Below are 20,504 nucleotides of genomic sequence, written 5' to 3' on the forward strand. Positions count from 1 at the left end.
GTCAGTCCCAAGCCAAGAACACTGGAGATTTATTTGCAGAGTTTGCATCAACACCAGACTAGTGCCCTCTAGATTCAGTATCTTTTTTGCCTTCTTAAAAACCACTTCTTAGGGAGATAAAAGTCACCATGAATCAAATAACTCAAAACTAGTAACTGGTTAACTATTTTTCAATCCATCTGTTGATATGTAACTTCCTCACACAAAACTGTTTACATACAGCTTTATTGCTTTTTACAATCTTTTTCAGGCTGATCAGTCTTCTACTACTCTGTTTTATTGTACCAAAAACATCCTATAATCAGATGACATTACTTTTTCTTCAGTCTGGTATTTTTTACAATAAGTAATTAGAACCACATGCTATTAGAAGTTTTGCTGAACTGTAGTTTTCAGAGCTTTATGCATTTGGACAGGAGTTCTGAAGTTAGAAAAATGCTACACCTGGATTTTAATACAGGAAGGAATTTTAAAAGCTCACACCATTTCAAGAATACCACACTAATGTCAGCATTCCTTTAGGAAAGTGTGTTTTGGTGCAAAATAAAGAAATCTCTTCCAGCTACAGCCATTCAGACTTAAGTGCACAGATGAGGTAGACTGGGTTTTTCCAGCTGCGTAACAATATTACAGATACTATGGTGTTGTTCCCAGTCTTTCTGTCACCTTCTCATAGCTACTCAGACAAGTATGAAAAGAACTGAACCATACAAGTGAAATTAGTCATGCATATATGATAGAAGGTGCAGAATAGCAGGCAGATGACTGGACCCAAGACCAGCAGTCACAAAAGCACTAAACAAAAACTCAACTCTTTTATCACTAGGTAAATGTTTACAAGGCTTACCATGGCATTAGATACAAGAGAAAACATCTGCAAGTGGAATGGGTTCAGGTTAAAACTTTAATGCAGACTTATACCAAATACTTACAGTAACAGTGAAAACCTCCACATCACCAGCAGCACTTGACAAAGGCAACAGAGGATGAGGAACCAGCTCCCAAGGCTTCATGACCTAAACTTTACTAGGACCAGTCCTCAGGCAAGTGATACAATGTAAGATTCATTCTTTGCAGCTACTGTAGGAACAAGCACATCACAGGTTAGGCAACATGACTGAAGGACACACGTTTTGAACCCTGGCATACTTTCCATGCACAGAGATTTGTTCCAGAGAAGGGAAAGGAAGAAAACATTAAGGCTGCTATGAAAACAGCCCACTTAGAGGCCCGAGAGGAAAAAAAGAAATAAAGCCAATCTACCTTCCCAGTTCAGAGTAAGAGGATACATTGTCATTTTTACACATCTGACAAAGTAATTGAGAAAACGTTTTATTTCTATATCCATTTATTATTCCAGTCTGTAAAAATATAAGACTAATGTACAACTACATCTAGCTTGATTTTGTAAAATCAATCTTCATTCAGTGAGATATCAATGTACATTATACATTAAAGTTGTAAGAAAAATACTGATATTTGACATTTTAAACAAGTTCATTCATTCATGTAAAAATCACATTGCAAGTAAAATTTAATTAGAAAATACATAATATTCACAAAAATACACATTAAAGACAGCTTGTGAGAACATTGTCCTAAATTTAATTCAGCTGTGGAAAAAAAAAAAAAAAAAAAAGATTCACAGTTAGGCTTGACTTATCCAGTACCGTAACACAACTTCAGAGTAAATGCATCTCAATTCTCTTAAGAATTTGTTCTTTTTCCTATTAAGGTGCACTTAAATCTCCCAGTTGTAAGTAAGGAATGACTTGTTTCCCCACTGTGCATTTACACAACATATAACACTTGTCAAAGGAATTTTAATTTCCCATTCCATTTTGAAATAATTTGGATATTTATAAATTAATTTATAAAATCTGGATTGAAAATACAATTTACATATACAGGATACTTAATACACAAAGATTACATTAATAGCAGCGTAATATTGTCAGTCATGCGTAGCATCCTCACTATTACTTTTGGATTTTTTTCTTTTTTTTTTTTTTTTCTTAGCTAAAGATAAAATCTATATAAAACAGTCAAGCCTTTAAGTATTTTCTTCCAAGGAGAAAATTTTAAAGATGTTAAAAATTTAGGAGGTAGTGAATGAAAGGCTAACAATATCAGCAAATTTAAAAAAACCTTATACTGAACCCCAGTACCATTTCTATATAAAATTAAGTTTAGCCACTCATAATCAACCATTGATGATCCTGAAGTAAGAATTTAAAATATTTCATAATTAACAGTGTAAGCATTAGTAAGATATGGAAGAACTTTAGAAACTTTATGGTAACTGCAGCATTAAGCAATTACATGCTGTGCAGTCTGTCATTGTAACTGTAAATACACATCTTTAAAACCCCCTTTTTAGGTTTATTCTTTAATGCTTTTATGAAGTCCCAAATGCTTACTTTCACTACATGTTACCAAATTTCTGTAAAAGAGAACATGTTGTGTGTTAAAAAAGATTATAATCTCATATTTAGATTAAACAGTTTGCAGGAAAGGTCCTCGGAGATGAATTCTCATGCAATTTTGAGTAGGACCCTACTTAAATTTCTGCAAGTCCTTAATACTGGCATATATATTCAAAATATTCATGCATCTGTTGGAAGTACAGATTAGGTAACACAGTTTGGCAGCACACTAACCTTGGGTGTTCGTCCCTCAGCAATAAGTTACCTTGCAACCCTACAATTCCCAGACTCAATCCTCCTGTGCAAGTTAATAGCTCAAAGCTATTACCCAAGCTGCAAAATACTAACATACCACGTTAGACTTGTGTCTTTCCACTGAATGAAAACATGACACCTATATTAAGTGCAGTACCAGTTCATTTTCTGTATCTGTGGACTTCATTCTCTCCTCATCCAAGTGCCTTTATTCCTTTGATAATAATACATTCAAGTAAACAAAAGGCACAGAAGTGCAAACTAGCATAATAAATGAAAGTCACCCTCCACAGATGATTTCATACAAGAAGGAAAGTCTTGATAAAGGAAAAAAAGGGACATTATAAAGTAAACAATCTTCCTTGAATAAAGGAAGTGTAGAGCAGCACTGACAGAAAATGTATATTTAAAATCTACATGTTGCAGAATGAACATTTTCTCACTTCACACTAAGTGGACAGTTACTTCATTTTTATTAATTATTAGCAAAGAAAGTAGAACACTTTAAAATTCTTGGTCATGTTGGAAAAGATTTCAGGGCATGTCTACACGCACACTGAAAAAACCATAATAAATCTGACAAAGCAGGCCTCTAACCTGTATTTGCAGAGTACCATTGTCTCTTATGCTTATTCTCCATTAATCAAAAAGGGTATGAATACCCTTCTGGAAATCTACGAGATGAACTCCAGTACTGAAGGCTTGAAAATTCTACTGCTCATGAGATATGAATTTATAATTTGCATTTAGCAAAATCAAACAGCAGTAATTTCTGATGCAATTTTGTTCAGCCTCCAATATTCTATAGTTTTTTTTTTTTTAATAGATGCCTTAACATTAAACTTACAGTTAGTCTCTTGCTAGTAAAGTTACCAGAGGTAGATGTTTCCTTCAAGATAGACTGAGGGAAAACAAGAAAGGGGTTAGTCTTCTTTCACACTCTTTGTATCTCCCCACAGGGTAGAACATAATTCCAAGAACCCAGACTGCTGGCTCTGGTAAGCACAGTACCACAGTACAGAACTGGTAGCATCCTACTTTATTCAATGTTGATATTGACCACTGGTGAGAAGCTCCATCCATCCTCCTCCCTAATCCTATCAGTCCCCATCTCATTTTCCTGCCACGGTTTAACGTTCCCAGAGAAAGATCACACCAGGAACTGAGTGCCAAAGTGGAAAAGCAGGGGACACTAAAAAGGGGGACACTAAAAGAGTAAAAATAATGCTGGAAGCCTCTCCCTGCAGTTCTCTTAGTAAGTTTGCAGCTGATTACATGCATACCTATGCACGTGCAGTATCAGGACTTGTCATCAGTATTTTGTTTTACATATAGCAACTTTGTAATATTCAAAACACCCAGCCAGTGGTACACAGAAATATCAGCATTTACAGTTTAGTTCATTATAACGAATAATTTAATATCACCTGGCTCAAGCAAGTTTTATTAAAGCCCTAAGAAAGACTTAAACCATTTTTTTAATGCAAGGATTTATTTTAAGCCACTCCAAATTGTTTAGGTTTGAAGAAAGTCACTTTTCACAAAATTGACTCACTGTAACAAACCTTTGCTAGTAGAAACTCCTACTGCTTCTACTAGGACTGTAATTTTAACAAATTATTTTATGTTATTTCCATAGCACTTAAGTTTACATTTGGTTTCTTTGAAATATACTGGGATTAGCAACTAAATCCAATGATACCCTTAAATAATTGCAAACTAAAATGAGAACAGGTCTTTGATGCATAAGTGTTAAGACTTTCACATTTGAACTTCATAATCATAGTAATTAAAAGTAAGCTTATCTGGCCATTAGAAACAGTCAAGGTGCATTACTAATGAGCCTGTGGCTGCACATTCACTTACAAAAGAACAACCAACATCAGAAGCCTGCACCTTCAAATCCTGACTGTTGTCAAGTTGCTGACCACTGTTGCATATCCCTGTTGCTCACTGTGTCATTCAGGGAACTAGACCAACAACCAACACCCCTTTTCAACCTCACCTCCTGCCTATTTTAAAGTTTCCTCATGCACAGATCCACACAAACAGCTCTAATAGCTGCACAACAGTCCAGAACAGGAATGAAGTGGCTAAAGCAGTTCCCTCATACAAAAGCAGCACTTCAGATGAACATGAAACCATAGTACATTAGATAGTCAACCTCACACAAGAATGGAAGTTTACTTCTATAGAATCAGTAGTATTCTACATTAAAAAAAAAAAAAAAAGTACCTTTAAAAGAAAGCTCACAGCCATCTCTTAGCTATCCTTCATTTTCAATTTCATTTTTCCTCATCCTATTTCTGTCTTCATCAATTATCTTGTCTTTTTGAAGTATTTACATTGAAGTGCAGAATTAACTTAAGTTAGTCAACTTACATAATTTTGATCTCCTTGTATTTACTTTTCCCCCTCCTTTTAATCTAACTGCAGTGCTTGGTAGACAGAGAGGTATAAAACATATTACATATTAAGCTAAGTTAAAACATGTATGGCATCTTTACTTAACATAAAGTACACCAATGTAATTTCATAGCGTTATGATAGTTCCATCTTCTTCTAATGACTTATGATCTGGCTCTTGTACTTCATATTCCATGCTAATGTTGCCTGCTGAATGATTCAAGTTCACCTCACTGGAAGGCAGGAATCCATTTTGTGTTGACTCATGCAGGAGTTCAATTTGCGTCAAGGACTCCAGGCTTTCGCTGGTAGGTGTGGCTTTTGGAATCTGCTGGGGCTCACCACTACCTTCAATAACAATGTCCTCTTCATCACTCTCCTCTTCGCTTTGCAAGAAATTTGCTAAAATATTTGGTGTGCTACTTGGAAGGCTAGATTCAGTAGACTGACCAGAGCTGCCAGAAGTTCGACTGTTCCTCACAACGTTATTTCTCTGGTTTGCTGGTCTCACTGTAATGATCAGGTTACGGCTGTTTGCAATCATCATGTCTGTAACTTGATCAAGGCTTTTTCCTGAAACCTCTATTCCATTCACCTCCAGTACTTCGTCATTAACAGCCAATAAGCCTGTGCTTTGAGCCAGACCTCCAGGGACAAGCCTAGATATGAAAATCCCTGGAACTCTCTCTAAGCCATGCGGTGTTACTCTGACACTAGAGCCATCTCGTATATAGAATCCCAGGGGTTTGTCAGTTCCATATTTGTAGAGTCGCACCCTACGATGGGTTTCTGGAAGAATATCTACATCTATAATAGAAGACACTGGTCTGAAGTCTTGTGGCATGCTAATGACAATGTGTGGTTTCTTCTTGTGGTTATCCGGACGTAACACATTTGATAAGACATTTTTCTTCCTTGTCATTGTATCCGTACCAAAGGCACTGTAGTCTGCATCTTCTGTAAGACATAGCACATTGAGGATTAGATCACTTTACATATAGCATTGCTATCATGTTCTAGGGAAGCAGAATTAATTATCTGACTAAAAGATTTCCGGCTTGCTACAGTAGAAACATTTCTCTCTACAAACAAAACAATAGCTTTAACATTATGAGATTCAAAGTTCATAGCTCGTTTGGTTTCCTCCTACAAAAGGAAAGAATACACACACAAAAAAAATAAGGCAGGTGAACAGCAGCAGGAACACAACTATATTCTAGCTGCTCAAGAGAAAGGTTAGAATGGAAAGACTATGTTCCTAGAAACATTTTAATTTTATTCAGAGTAATTCCACTTGTTAGTTTTCTCTCCTCAGGTTTCAGATCATTGGAAAAGAAAGAATGAAAAAGGGAAAGCAGCCAGTGTGCCTATTATTGCCTAGTTCCTGGAAGCTAGCCAAGTGACCTGGATTCAAACTCCAGAAAGCTTATTCCATTCTGCACTCTTTTCCCTGCCCCCATGCAATGTAGGTAAAATGGCCATGGAGCAGGAACAAAGAGATCTTGCACACAAATACTTCCAAGCAAAACCAGCAATGCTGTAACTGCCACAATTTGATACAGAAGCATGCAAATGGCTTAGAATTTTAAAAAAGACATATTGAAGTCATACAAACACTTTCAATGGAAAAGACAGTGCAGAAGCATTCTTCAGACTGCAGAACCAAGCCCGATACCTGAAATGCCTATTTACCAAAGGAAGCTTCCATATTTCTATAGCTCAACATTCTCTCCAAAAGCAACGAACTGAACACATTTAGATTCAAGTTTCCTTACATTTACACACTTGTAGTATTTTGGCAAAAATATTGCATAAAAGTTAGGCCTTTTCATCCTAGAGAAGAACAGGTTTGGGGTGCACTTTACCACAGTATTTCAGTACTTGAAGGTTGGCTGCCACATAGAAAAGAGGGGGCAATGAGTAGAAGTTGCACTTGAACAGATTTCATCTCAATATAGGAGAATTTTTGGGGCCTTTTTGTTTGTTTTTTGGGGGGTTGTTTGGTTTTCTACAGTGAGAACAATCACTAGAACAACCTCCATGGTGGAGTCTTCATCACTAGAAGTTTTCAAGATGCAAATGGACAGGGTACTATACAATCTCATCTAGTTACCCTTTCCCATAAGAGATTGGAACAGATAATATGCTGAGGGCCCTTCCAAGCTGGGCCATTCTATGATTTGTACAAGGAGGAGTAGGAATGTAAAAGCAAACAGAAGAATCCACACTAGCTGTGCTTCAAATATAAGGTAATTGTGAATACAGCAAATAATTTTTAGTTTATTTGGGAGTCTGTAAAGTTCTCCAGAAAAGCATGAAATTACTCCTGTTCTTAAGCAAAAGAAGTTAGAGAAAAAAATGCAATTTAAGGTTAAAATATTAGATCTCAACATTAATCAAGAGGGCTTTAGAAATAGCACAAAAACTGTTCCCCAAATGCCCAAGAATGTTAAGTCAGTCGTATTGAAGAGTTGGATGATTAAAAAAATTACCCAATCTCCCAAACCAACTCATGCAACAGGTAGACTATATCTGAAGTATAAAACACCTCCAGAAATGCAAACATAATTTTCTGTAACATGCATTTTGAGATACCTGACAGATCAGCCACTAAAAATCCTGTATTTCACTGCTGAAAACTAACATGCTGACTTTTCAGGCAACACTGAGCAATTCTTTTAATGTTTGCTTGAAGTTTACGATCAAAGAAAAATGTGTGAGAAATTTTGCCCTTATCTCTACTGACAACCCATCCAACCAGTTTTAAGTTAGGCATCTGGTCATTACATTGGAGAGATTTTTGCAATTCAATGAGTTGCAATAGCTTCTCTTTTTTTTATGTGGAATTACAGTAGTTTACAAAACAACTTGGAAAGGGCAATAGTGAAATAAACTAGACAGAAGGGTCTTGCTTTAAATACCTTTTACTGTTAAATACAAAACCACAAAACAATAGCAAGAAAGTTATATTATAGGTGAAGATTTTTGTCTAACAATAGATAATGGTGACTCGAATATTAAAATTAAGTTGATGAGCACAAAGGTGATTTTTTTTTTTTTAGGTCATTATTTGCCCTCCCCCAGCAGCAGCTGGTATGCATCTTGGTCATCTCAAACTATGTAAAAAGTTTTCTGTGCAGTACATGTCTGAGTAGTGAAGATCTCGGATCCTTTACTTTTTTTCTCTGTAGTGACACATTTCTAGGCATTTAACACCACATTGCTCCAGAAGGGATCTGTTCTTTGGGAAGTTCTCCAGATAAGTTGGAAGCATTTCGACTGATTGTTTCCATATTGTTCAGACCTTAAGCCATGTATTATTTTTTTCAGTGTAAGCTCATCTAAAGAAAATAAGAAAATTATACATGCACAACTTATTGTGCTACAGTTGAAGTTGTCCATACCTAGGATTTAGGTACTAGCTAACACACTGTTACCAAGGAAGCACTGAGTTTCTCCTGCTTTTACTATAAGAGGTTTTTTAGAAACAACACACAGAAAAATAGTGTGTAAGAAACTCTATTTCTCTTCCACATGCATTGTAACATTAAAAGATAGTTTAGTTATGGGGATTTTTCCCCCCCTCCTTAAATTCAAAGTGCTCACATTTAGGTTCTTGTCAAACAATTTGAGAGAGCATCTGGGATTTTACAAATTCTGTCATATCCAATGTATATTATACTTGATGTTCACATCTTGCCACTGTGGACTGCAAAGCTTCTGCACTTTCATAGCAGGCCACATACCAGGATTCCTCTACTGCCACTCAGGGTCTAGAGCTATTCACATTGCTTTTCAAAACTTCCTTCCCTGATAAGAACAGAGTTCACAAAAATCATCACCCAATCTGCCTTCCCACAACTACCAGCAGATAAGGCTTAAAAAAACCTTTGTCCGAATCAAATTTTTCAGTTAGTAGAGAAACCGAAGATCACTTGCAAAAGAACTGGCTTTCAAAGAAGTATTATGTAAATATATATGTGAACTAACAGATTCAGAAGTGCTTTTCTAAACAAACTAAGATCAGAAAAACATTTATTAGAAGATACATGAACTTTAAAAGTCTCTTTCAGAAGACAAAGATATAGCCAGAAATCTTAACACTGCTTTTGCTTTTAGAAATTTAAGCTGCATGACACATTGCTAATTAAAAGCATCCCCAAGTTGCAAGGGATGTCAAAACACTTAAACTATAAAGCACCGTAGAGTAGCTGTTTTACATTGTAACTGGTATTAGTAGTCTAGCAATTAAAAACTACCACACCTTAAAATACCCAGTTAAAGCTACACAACTCATGGGGAAAAGAAATAGCTAAAGGTTGATGAAAACCCATCTCTCCAAATCTCAGCCAAGCAGCACGACTCTGTTTAACCTCTCTTCCACTGCTAAACAATTTTTCTAAAGCAATATTCTCAAGTACAAAGGCATCTTTGTTCTGGCACCTAGCTAATCAGTTTAAAGCTGCAGCTGAAAATATTTTGGCACAGAGCCAAAGGACAAGGTGTTAAGTACAGATAATGTTAAGGAGAATGTCCACATAGTGCAAGAATTATTTTTTTTTCCCCTCAGCAGTATCAAGCCCAAAGTAGCAGCAATCTGAATGTATTTCCTACATGACATTTAAAACAAAAGCCCACAAATGGCTTCCATTAAACGTTGTTCAAAACATATTTAAAATGTTTTCCTAGTTTATTTGCAAAGCAATTTAGAGCTGCCTCTCAAGAATTAATTTTTCAAACCCCAAGCCACTAGTACAATTGAATATAGATACAATTTAGCATTTTTCAAATCTGAAAAAAATCTTAGTCATGGCTATAACAAAACATGGTTTTGGAAATTAAACTGTTTTTGTGAAGAGGACTCAGAATAGCTAGGATACTCCATAGAGAGCTTTATAAAAAGCCAACTTACTTTTCACCAAAATAAAGCTTCTCAGTGACAGAGTCTGTCTCAAGAGACACAAATGAATTAATCAAAGAACCCACTTTTTACTATATACAGCCATATACCTGCATAACTTGCAGGAGCTGCATAGTGTAATTTTTATCCTGAGTTCTAAAGACATGATAATGAAATATATCTTTTGTTAAGTTACCATCTCTATTAATCTTGTATTCACAATGCAGAGCTCCCCCCACTTAACTGCTCTTTGGGGCTGTGCAGACTGTGTCCCCCACCTTTTTATCTTCAGTGGGATTTTTCTCACAGACAGAGTGACTCCCATACATCTGGATTTAATCATGATGCATCAGTTTAACCTTTAAATTCCAGATGTCACCAGTACCTGCTAATCTGTTAAACTGCAGACTGAAATTCCAACAGGCAACTTGTTTTCCGCAACCTGACAGCCATTCCTGACTTGTGCAATATCAAGCTCCAGTTTAGATTTAGCACTGGAGCAGTTTAAACTGTTTTAAAGTAATTCATTTAAATACAAAAGTTAAAGAGGTGATTTTATTTCAGTACAGGATCTCCAGGTTTTTTAACACATTTACCAATATACATAAATGCTAAGGACAGGGAACTTTCTAGCTTTAATAAATTAGGAGACAAAGACACGAGAAATTTGACCATCAAAATTTCTGAAATTTTGGAGTCACATTATCACAATTGTCACTTTTTAATAACACTGTAGAACTATCTTGTTGCTTCCATTTCAACCCCTTATGCTCTTTCTTAGATGCAATATACTGAGTTATTACTATTGACACTAGATTTTATTGTAGTCCGTTCATAACTTGTTAGCTTTCCACAAATTGCATGTAGCTTCTAAATAGGTAAGACAGCATAATAAAATTTCCTATTTTGCTATCTTTTAAGCTTCTCCACAGAGGCTTTTGGCCAAAGATCCTGAATTCCCAACTATTACTGCTTGAAATAAAATTGGAAAAAAAAGCCGAGTTCCATTGCAAAACCACAGAAATTTCAGATGATTTAAGAGAATGTCTGAAAGCCACAAGGAGCCTAGCAGGTGGAAAAGTAATGTGTCACTTATTACTTATCGTTCCAAAGCAGCACAGATCAAAGCTGCCCCACCAATATCAGGCATTTGTTCAGACATTTGATTTTCTATTTCAGAGGTACAGGCAATGAAGAGCTGTGCAATTGGATGAATTAATCACACCATAAGCAAATTATGCTGCACAAATTATGACGCATCTCTAACTTCTGAAATTCAGCTTTAGTTACAGGCAAATTATCACACATAAAATACAAAATTAAGTTACTTCCTTATTCTCCAAACAAACCTCCATTCTATATGGCAAAGATGATAATGGAATCAAAGCCTCAGATTAATCAGCAGAAGGGATCAAAGTAGTCACAGCTAATTCAGAACACAGTACAGTGTTGGAAGTGCTGGACTGGGATCCCAGCCCAGGTTCTTTATTCCCTAAAACTATAGCCAGAAAACTCTCCTCTCAAAGGGAAGGTGATGACAACTGATACTTTGTACATAGCTTTTCCTGTTAATCGATTCTTGGCATGATAAAGTAAATCTTGTTTCTAGTTCTGTGCTTTATATGAAATCTATTATCAGTTCCTTGCACCAGAATAATACGAAATAATACATCACACTTAAAATAAAAGAACGATTAATAAAGGTATAAGGTGTTATAAATGTAACAGTAATAACAGTCAACATTAAACATGTAACACTAGTAACAATCTAAAAACATATGGTGTTAAAATATAACCTCAATAATCCCAGTCTGACAAAGTGGCTTATCTCTTCTTGTCATATGGCTACTGTAGGAGATTAAAAGGAATCATAGACCTTTTCTACCTCTAGGTTCTATTAAAGCAAATGGTTCACCCTTTTGGCCATTCAGGACTGAAAACATAGGCACGATTCTACTACCCTCAGTACAAACAAAGCAAATGCATTTTGCCAGCAACACAGCAGCTGGCAAGCAGCCAAGCTATTTTGAATATTGTTTTTGTGTCAGGCTGTAGGGGAACTTAATTTTTTTGGATTAGGAATGTTGATAAAAACTTCTGATGTCCAAGTATTTTCTAAGAAAAATAAGTCTCTCAGTGACAACCACAAACAGTGCACATCTTCATAAACTAGCTAAGCAACAAGAAGTCTGCTATTCAAAAGTAAGTTGACTGCCTTATGGTAAGAACTGCACATGCACATATTTATATACGAGCACACAACACATGCATACTGAGACCTTCATGCAAGTAATCAGAAAATCAAGTGCAGAAATCAGGTTCCTAGCTTCCCTGGATTAAAACTATTTAAAAATGCATCACTAGATCTCTTCCCTCACCTTAAATTCTATATGCTGAGTAGGTCCTCCTGGACAAATTCAAATTAGATTATTTTTTTTTTTCTTCATCAACAAAAGCAGATGCTAGAAAAAGACAACCTAGAAGACATGCTGATTTTAATGGCAAACCAACAAAAAGAGCACAACCCACATTTGAGGTTTGCTAACTGAAATAAGTTTATAATTTTGAAAGCTTCAGAAAGTTTTATTAGGAAAAGGTGATAAGAGTAGTATATTACAAAGTTAGTCTTTAATTAATACTGACATGTAATAAGACTTTCAAGATTCCTTTCCAACCTGTAATGGCCTCTCCTTGTCTGATCAAGATCAGAATTTTAAGTGAAAGGCAACCAACATTCAGAGCAGAATACCTACAGGTTTAAAGTTTGTTTTCCATTTGCTTACATAAAATCAGAAAGAAGCATTTGCTTGATTTTTATCTAACTGAACTAAATACAAGCAAAAAAAAGCACTGAGTATAAATAGATTGCCTAAGGAAGCTCTTCCATGAGAGAGGAGTTGTGAATATCTTTCATAATCCATAATTATTATGGAATTCAATGTGATGAAATAGGACTGGAAGGGTTTTTTCCTCCATACGTCACACTGTTTACTGCAACATGGTATGAGAGGATAAACAGATGATTCACAGACTTCAAGCACACTTACCTTTTCTCTGAATGAAAATCCTGAGTAGAGGATTGGCTGTGGAAACTGCTTTATGGTAATTGTCATCATTATTGATAGGCAGGAGGTCTCCATGAATGTCCGTATAACCCACTAGAACATCAACGTTTGGTATCTTGTGCACATGCTGCAGTAATCCATAGAACTCCTCAAACTTTCCAGGTTTGGATCTCTCCAGAGAAAATCGTCGAAACTCTGCTCCAAACTACAACAAAATAGATCTTGCATCATTAATATGGAACTATAACATCCCTGGGCAATGAAGTTATTTCAATGTTGAACCAGAAATACGATTGGAACTAAAAGTACACTAAAAACTACAACCAATAATTTTAAAATGGCATTAAGTGGCTCATTTGAACTGCTCTTTTTTGCCCCCAGAGTTAGAACCATTTTTGGTCTTGTGTACTTCTAAATATGCAAAAGTTGTTCTAATCACTCCATTTCTAATCACTCCTTTTCAAAACATTCCCTAATACGGAGCTGAGTATTAAGGTGACAAACAAGTGTAAGAATAACTGCAGATTCTTACATGCTTATGAAACAGCCATGCTCTTGGTAAGGGACAGAATTCATACCCAGCACTGATGACAGTGGCTCAAGAACGTGATTAACCCTCCTATGGTATGTGACTACCTGGAACTTTTTCAAAGACATTTCAGTGTGCTTTAGAACAGGATGTACAGATTGTTATACAGCAATGGTTAAGCTATGCAAATCTGAGTTTTCAGATTCCCACTTGGTCGGAAAGGAAATGAAAATGCCAGTTTTACCTGCAGACTACAAAGAATGGCTGCTGCTTTTTAGTATAAACTACATGCAGTAAAGATATAGGGCTCATCTCCAGCCAATTTTGCTCCTACCTAAAGGGAGATATAAAGGGCCCAACTAGCCATTACTTAAAAGTATTGGGAAGATCTGCCTGCATTATCAAGGCTCAAACCTTGACTGTATAGTCCCTTATAATGTTGTGGTATCCACAGTATAATCCAGGCAAGATTCAGAAATTATGCAAAACCCCCCCCCATTTAAACACTGGCACTGTACTTTCAGGGACAAGATTTTAACTTAATCAGTATGAGCACTCATACTCCTGTCTTCTAAGTATCCTATATAACAAACACTTTTTAAAAAACAAAGGCAGGACCTAAAGTAAACAGAATATTTCATGGAAACTACTCCAAAACCTCCATATCAGACACACAAAACATACCAAAGATGCAAAAAGCAATTGAGATAGCAGCAACCAGATTATTAAAAGTAGACCAGCTTGTACATAAATTAAGAGTAATAAACTGGGCATTAAAAATTGAAATAAAGAATAAATTGGTGACATTTCTTGTGAATTCTATTGCTGAGTTACAGTAAACATAAACACTTTAAATAATTTTAATTTTTTTTAGTAAATATAGTTTTAGGCAGAACAGAAGGGCACATGGAAAAAAATCCTCATTGAATGAAAGTTTGAGCCTCAGTATCACATACTTGGATATGTTACACACAGCAGATAGGGAGGTGCACATTACCAAGGCTCCAGACCAACCTCTACCTCACATTTGATTACAACACCTTTGGGAGAAGAGAAGGTTTAGAGTTCTCACATACAAACAAAGGAATGAAAATAAGGAGAGAAGAACCCTGTTGTCAGAACATTAACACCATGCTAACTCAAACACAGCACAGCAAAACAAGCTACACCTTCCAACACCCCACACCACCCACTAAAAGTTTCAAATAAAGGAATTATCTGTGAATATCCCTCTTCTAGAACTGTTCCATTTGCAGTAACATTAACTAACAAGGAGGAAGGGATGATTCAAACCTGCTAACAAAAAAAGCAAAGAAAAGCCTGCAGGAGGAACTCCCATGCTGCTGTCAAAAGCAGCACGACCTCAGGTCTTTCAAATCTTTCTTCAGTTGTATGAATGCCATAGGAATTGTCCCCACATTGCATACATTTTAACTGTTTGGCTTTGAAAGACTGCAGTCTAAATGTAATTCAGTAATAAAAGCTTAAAAAGCCAACAACCTCACTGACAATTTGGACTAAGTGTTAAATCCTATTGCATCATGCATACAAAGGCAGAGATTTTCAAAAGAGTGGCTTTATTTTTTTTTTCCACAGGATTTCATACATAGTTGCTGCAAACACCAAGAGACTAATAATCTTGCTGTCATTTCCTAACATGGTTTGCCATATGCTCAATACTGTTCTAAAGCAGATAGAAAAAAAAAAAAAAAGTAAAACTATGGAGTTTCATAATTCATTTTAATCCCCTGAAATGTTTTGGTTAGTTTTTTGCTTTTGGAGTTAGTTTTTTGGTTTTGTTTTTTGTTTTGTTTTGGTTTTTTTGGGGGGGGCTGTTTCTTTTTATTTTATACCAAATGTTGCACTGCACTCCATTCCATTAAATGGGCTACACCTAAAGTAAGTTAGTTTAGAGGGGATCCAGTACTGGAAGAGACTAACTGAGGAGGAGATGGCTTCTTGCCACCTAAGCTCTTAATAAATGCATGCTGTTACACTGGGAACTCATCTGGAAAAAGGCAGTATAAGGAATTCCAGAGTACTAGAAAGTTACTTGAGATACTTAAGACTTACTTAGGAGAGATATCTTGAAATCCTCTGTAACACAGCACATTGCTGCTATAATCCCCAGCAATAACATAACATGAGCTACAGTAACCATGTGCCTTATCAGTATATTAGATTTCATCCTGAAAAACACAAACCAAACTCTACCATGTCAAAAGCAAGGAGGGGGGGCAACACCTGAATTTTATATCTAGAGAACTAGAACATTATTATGAGTCTTTCACACCATCTCCAGGAACCCTAGTTTGGGGTATAAAACTTGATTTTCAATGATGAGAGAAAGAACTAATGGGAATTAATATACTACGGTGATTCCCCAAGGCAAGTTCAGACTTGTTACCCAAATTGAATAAACTAGACCAACAAAAGGATTTTTCTCATATAACTGGAACTACAGCTGGGCTGTGCTGGCATAGCTTTGTCAGTTGGGGCATGATTATTGATTTGGAGTATCTAAATAAAGAGCTGCACATCACTGAAAAGCCTTCAAAGCCTGGATCACTCCACAGTAATGGTCTTCTCCACCTCCCCCACAAGCCTCTCTCTTTCTCTTTAGAATTTATTATTTTTATAAAATGAAGATGACTCCTATGCAGTACTGAATCAAGGTGCTGTTAAATAATGCATTAGCAACAAGTAGTTCTAGGAATGCCTTGAAACCTGCTTCAGAACATGCACTTAAGAGACCATCCCTTTTCATTAGAATGTCTACATGTCCCTATACAAACTCCAAGGAGCACATCACACAGGTGACCCCTAGACATATTTAAATCAAGGAAAACACAATGGGGGAACAGTAAACCTAGAGTTGTGGGCTGAGGCAACGTGCATTATGTTTATAAACACACTGCACTTACCATTTTCCATTTTACAAGGGCATAGATTTAAAAAAAATAAAATAATTGACCAACCACAGTAACAGCTATATTTAACTAGGATTTTAAATCATCATTACCAGCCATTTCTATGCTTTCTGGTTTGGCCACATTGAAGTTAATTTAACACTGCAAAGAAATCATAATTCAAGCTATACCAATCATGTGCTTTCTAGAAGTTTCAGCACTTTGTTATCATTAAAAAAATCCCACCAAGTCCTGAATGCTTCACCTATACTGTTGCTGTAGCACTTGAGTAGCAGGAAGGGAGAAGGTACACAATATAATGAACAGATTGTATAGACAGGTTTAAAGAAAGCCCACAAGAGACACTTTTCTACCAATGGAAGAAAACACATTCCCGTGTAGGTGCACTTACAATTTGCCTGGACAATGAAAAAGGGATTTTAATTCAGTTACAGGGGTTTAAGTAACAGGCTGACATGCCACCAAATACTGCATGTTCAAGACTAACAATTGTTAACTGCAGAATTACATCCCAACAAAATATTACAAGCATAAACTAAAACAAAAATCTCATCTCTTTCATAACATCAAAGTTTAGTCAGCACGACTTAGTCTAACGACCAAAGATAAATTTAACAATATGAAGAATAAATGTAGATACAACCATGAGAGAGTTTAAAGAACTGTGCAAAGTTTTGACAACAAGGAACTGTTGGTATAAGCCAACAAACAGATATACACTCAAAACAACTGCTAATGTAAAATGCTCATGTAGTCTCTAGAACATGCTAAGCTCAAAGAGGTAAGCCAAGGCTCACCTTTACCTAGTAATGCAAGTTATACGAATATGCTCTTCTCCACACAAAAAACCGCACAGAAGCACACAGTCACTAAGTTAAATTTAAAAAGAAGCAGAGAAACAGTCACCAACTTAAACAAATGTAGTACTCTTCTAATTCAGTCGAAGAACAGGTTTGGGAGTTTGTGAATTATTACTCTCAACAGCTCTTTCAGCCAAGATCTCCCAAGCCTTCCCCAACCATCTCCTTTTCCTTATGTCTTTTAGCGTACGCAGACATTAAGTGGACAATTCCAATGACCTGCTTTCGTAAAACACTTCAAAAATTCTTATTTTTCCTCCCCTGCAGCCAGGGTGCCCCGTAAGCGATACCACCACCCAACTTCCACCCCCTCAGCCCTTCAGAGCAGAGCAGCCCGAGGAGACCAGAGGGAGCTGGCTGGAACAGGGACGGGCAGGTGGGGAAGGGACCCGCCCCCAGCCGCAGCCCGGGGACCACCGCCTCACACCGCCCGGCGGCCTGCGGGGCCCTCAAGCCACACCGCGGCCGTATCCCGGCGGACACGGGCCCCTCGCCCCCGGTGCCAGCCCCGCCAGGTGAGTCAGCAGCTCTCCCTGCCCCCCCGTCCCCTCGCTGCCCTCCCCCGGTTCTCACCGCGCTTCTCCACCGCAACACTAGGACCAGCCGCCCCCGCAGGGCAGGGCCAGGCCGAGCCGGCTCCTTCCCGCCCCGCCGCCGCCCGCGGCCCTGAGGCGAGGTGGGCAGTACCCACCTTGCTCTTCACCTCCATGGTGCCCAGGCCCCGGCTGCCCGCAGCCCCGCGGTGAGGCCGATTCATACCGCCGGAGAGTCGGTGTCTCGTCTTCTCTCCTCTCTCTCCCCCGGGTGCTCCCGAGCGCGGTGCGGGAAGGGGAGAGAGGCAGAAGGGGACAGCGAGCGGCGCGGCCCGAAGCCAACTGCCCCCGGCAACCGCGGCCGCTCCGCCGGCTCCTGCCGCCGCGACGCCTCCGCCCTCAGACAGGGGGGGGTGGGCGGGGCCACGGCGGCTCCTGGCACCTGCCGCGCGGGAGCCCGCCGCGCTCCCACACTGCGCCTGCGCAGTCGGGCGGGCGCCGTGGCCGGCGGGGGCGGGGCCGCGCACCTGCCGCTGGCGGGCACGCGCAGTGGTCGGCGGGAGGGTGGGGCCGCGCACCTGCGGAGGAGCTCGGTGGGGCTCCAAGATGGAGGCGGCGGCGCGGCGAGGGTGAGGAGAACGAGGAGGCGGGGTTGCTGTATGATAAGGAAGTCTCTTTTTTTTTTTTTTTTTTTTTCCTTTTTCTTTTTCCTCTTTTCCAGGGAGCAGGTGTGGGATGTGCCTCGGCAACCTTTGCCCTGGAGGAGCCGGGGCCGGTGTGTACACAACAGGGCCGCGGGGGCCGGAGCGCGGTTCTCCGCCTTCTCCTCAGGCGCCTCAGCGCGTCGCCCCCTGCGCTGGGGCCGTTCCAGCCCCCCTCGCCGCGGGCAGCCCCGGCTCTCACCTCAGCGCCCTCGGGTCCTGCGGCTCGCCAGGCCCTGGCGCCTCTCAGCTTCTGTGCCAGAAGCCCCAGGGCCGGGTGGCATCTGCACAGCTTAGGATCCCGCGAATTTAACACAGAACGTGCCCCAGTGTTAGAGTGTGTATTGACAGATTACATTAAATAAGACTCGATCAGGCTGAAAATTTGAACTCCCACACTTAGGATGCATCTGTATGCCTGTCCTCAGCTTAGAGATGTTGGAGGAGGTTGTTTTCATTTTAACCACGAGTAATATTGCAGAATCTGGTAGTATGTCATAGTGGTTGTCTTAGGTAACCTTGTTTATTGATTTAATTCTGAGATAGAGCAATTATTTTCACATAAAGGTCTTCTTGACTACCCTCAGAGAGGTACTGACAAACCACCTTAGTGGAGAGACCATGAACACATTTCAGTCTGAAGAAAACCAACTTTTTACTTATTTAAGATTATACTTGTATTGGTAAGAAGAGAGTATGTAGATTAATCTAGCTAGGTCAACAACCCTCTGGAATACAGGCCTCTCCCTCATCTATAAACCTGATAGCAGAGAACAAAGTGTGAGGCATCCGTGTGTACATGGTATGCAGGTGGCATTGAAGGGAGTTCAAAAAACTTCTTGCAACTGAGGCAAGGTATGAGTGTCTAGTCAGTTCTCAAGTCATAGTTGGTAATCTGTAATTAAAAAAAAAAACATCCAGTGCTGAATCACTTTTAAGTCGGTGCTTTTTTTTTTGTACAGTTGATCTTAATCCTGTCATGCCAAAGGCAAAGAAATTGCAGCTATCACTCAGTCCAAGACCAGTTGTAATTAGTACAGAGGAAGTTGTAATTGTTAAGTACAGCTGCTGTCAGACAGTGTCTAGGCTAATTCAAGTCTTCCCACTCTTTAGTATGTTTTGGTTTTACAGTGCAAAAGGAAACATGGAGAATTCAGTCTGTAAATTTAGATAAAATCTGTGATCCTGGTGTAAATAGCAACATTCGGATAAAACCTCTTATTTTGTAACTGTGTAATTACAAAACTGAACAGAGTCTGGACTACTTGCCATTTCTGTCTCCAGCAGTGTGGTTTGCTTAATGACCTATGGGAAAGCACAGAGAAGAGTGACAGAACAGTGCCTTCTCCAGGTTTTGAAAGCTAATGGTTTGCCTTTTTTCATTGGGAGACAAGGAAGAAGAAACTGCTGATGGCCATTTGTGGTTGAAGCCATTGTGCAGCTACTTCTATTGCTATAGATTTATGGAGTATCGTCAAAGCTAATTTCTTTTTTGTTGTGCATTCCTAACATGATTGGAGTGCCATGCAGTGGGTGTGGTAGCATGCTTAAGGAGTCAGGGCAAAGTCATTTCAAGTCACTGGAACCAACCTAATAAGGAGTATTAATCATGGGCATACTTTCATCACAAGGAGCTGATGTATGAGGAAGGAATGTGATAAACAATTTGATTTCAGATAAAGGTGGGAGAGAGGTAGACTTTTTTGTGCCAGTTGTAACACAAGTTGATAGAGCTATTTTAGTCACAGGTTCTGTAAAACCTGTGATTCAGGCTTGATCAACCTATTCATGGCACGTTCAGTTTCAGCTTCTGTGAAGCTGAAAGACAGGTTGTATTTCCTAATCTCTGGACAGCTGGGGAAGTTTTTCAGGAGGCCTTTTTTTTACTTTGTTTTGGAG

At 38.6% G+C, this 20,504-nt stretch overlaps 1 protein-coding gene and 1 long non-coding RNA gene across 3 annotated transcripts; one reads left to right on the forward strand and one right to left on the reverse strand.

Annotated features, from left to right (window-relative positions):
- Positions 1-1,316: 1,316 nt before the first annotated feature.
- Positions 1,317-18,319, reverse strand: PARD6B (par-6 family cell polarity regulator beta). Of its 2 annotated transcripts, XR_011729010.1 has the most exons (4): positions 18,063-18,319; positions 13,035-13,257; positions 4,917-6,044; positions 1,317-1,613 (listed from the first exon to the last, which is right to left on the reverse strand). XR_011729010.1 is itself a non-coding variant. In XM_071759611.1 (3 exons), exons 1-3 carry the CDS (start codon positions 18,126-18,128, stop codon positions 5,215-5,217), a joined length of 1,119 nt encoding a protein of 372 aa, XP_071615712.1. In that variant the 5' UTR covers positions 18,129-18,319; the 3' UTR covers positions 1,317-5,214. The 2 variants fall into 2 exon arrangements, 1 of the variants encoding a protein (XP_071615712.1); XM_071759611.1 differs by having other exon boundaries at positions 1,317-6,044.
- LOC139803447 (uncharacterized) lies at positions 17,569-19,855 on the forward strand. The gene is made up of 2 exons (XR_011729013.1): positions 17,569-17,886; positions 18,626-19,855. It is a non-coding gene; the product is annotated as an uncharacterized lncRNA (long non-coding RNA).
- The last annotated feature ends 649 nt before the right edge of the window (positions 19,856-20,504 follow it).

This window comes from Heliangelus exortis, chromosome 16, assembly GCF_036169615.1.
Source record: "Heliangelus exortis chromosome 16, bHelExo1.hap1, whole genome shotgun sequence".
In the NCBI taxonomy this organism is placed as follows: Eukaryota; Metazoa; Chordata; class Aves; order Apodiformes; family Trochilidae; genus Heliangelus; species Heliangelus exortis.

Coding starts and splice junctions, on each gene's coding strand:
- PARD6B (XM_071759611.1), bottom strand. CDS start 18,128: ATGAATCGGCCTCACCGCGGGGCTGCGGGCAGCCGGGGCCTGGGCACC. Junction 13,258..18,062: donor CCATGGAGGTGAAGAGCAAG/GTGGGTACTGCC, acceptor ATTTTGTTGTAG/TTTGGAGCAGAGTTTCGACG. Junction 6,045..13,034: donor GATTTTCATTCAGAGAAAAG/GTAAGTGTGCTT, acceptor TATGTCTTACAG/AAGATGCAGACTACAGTGCC.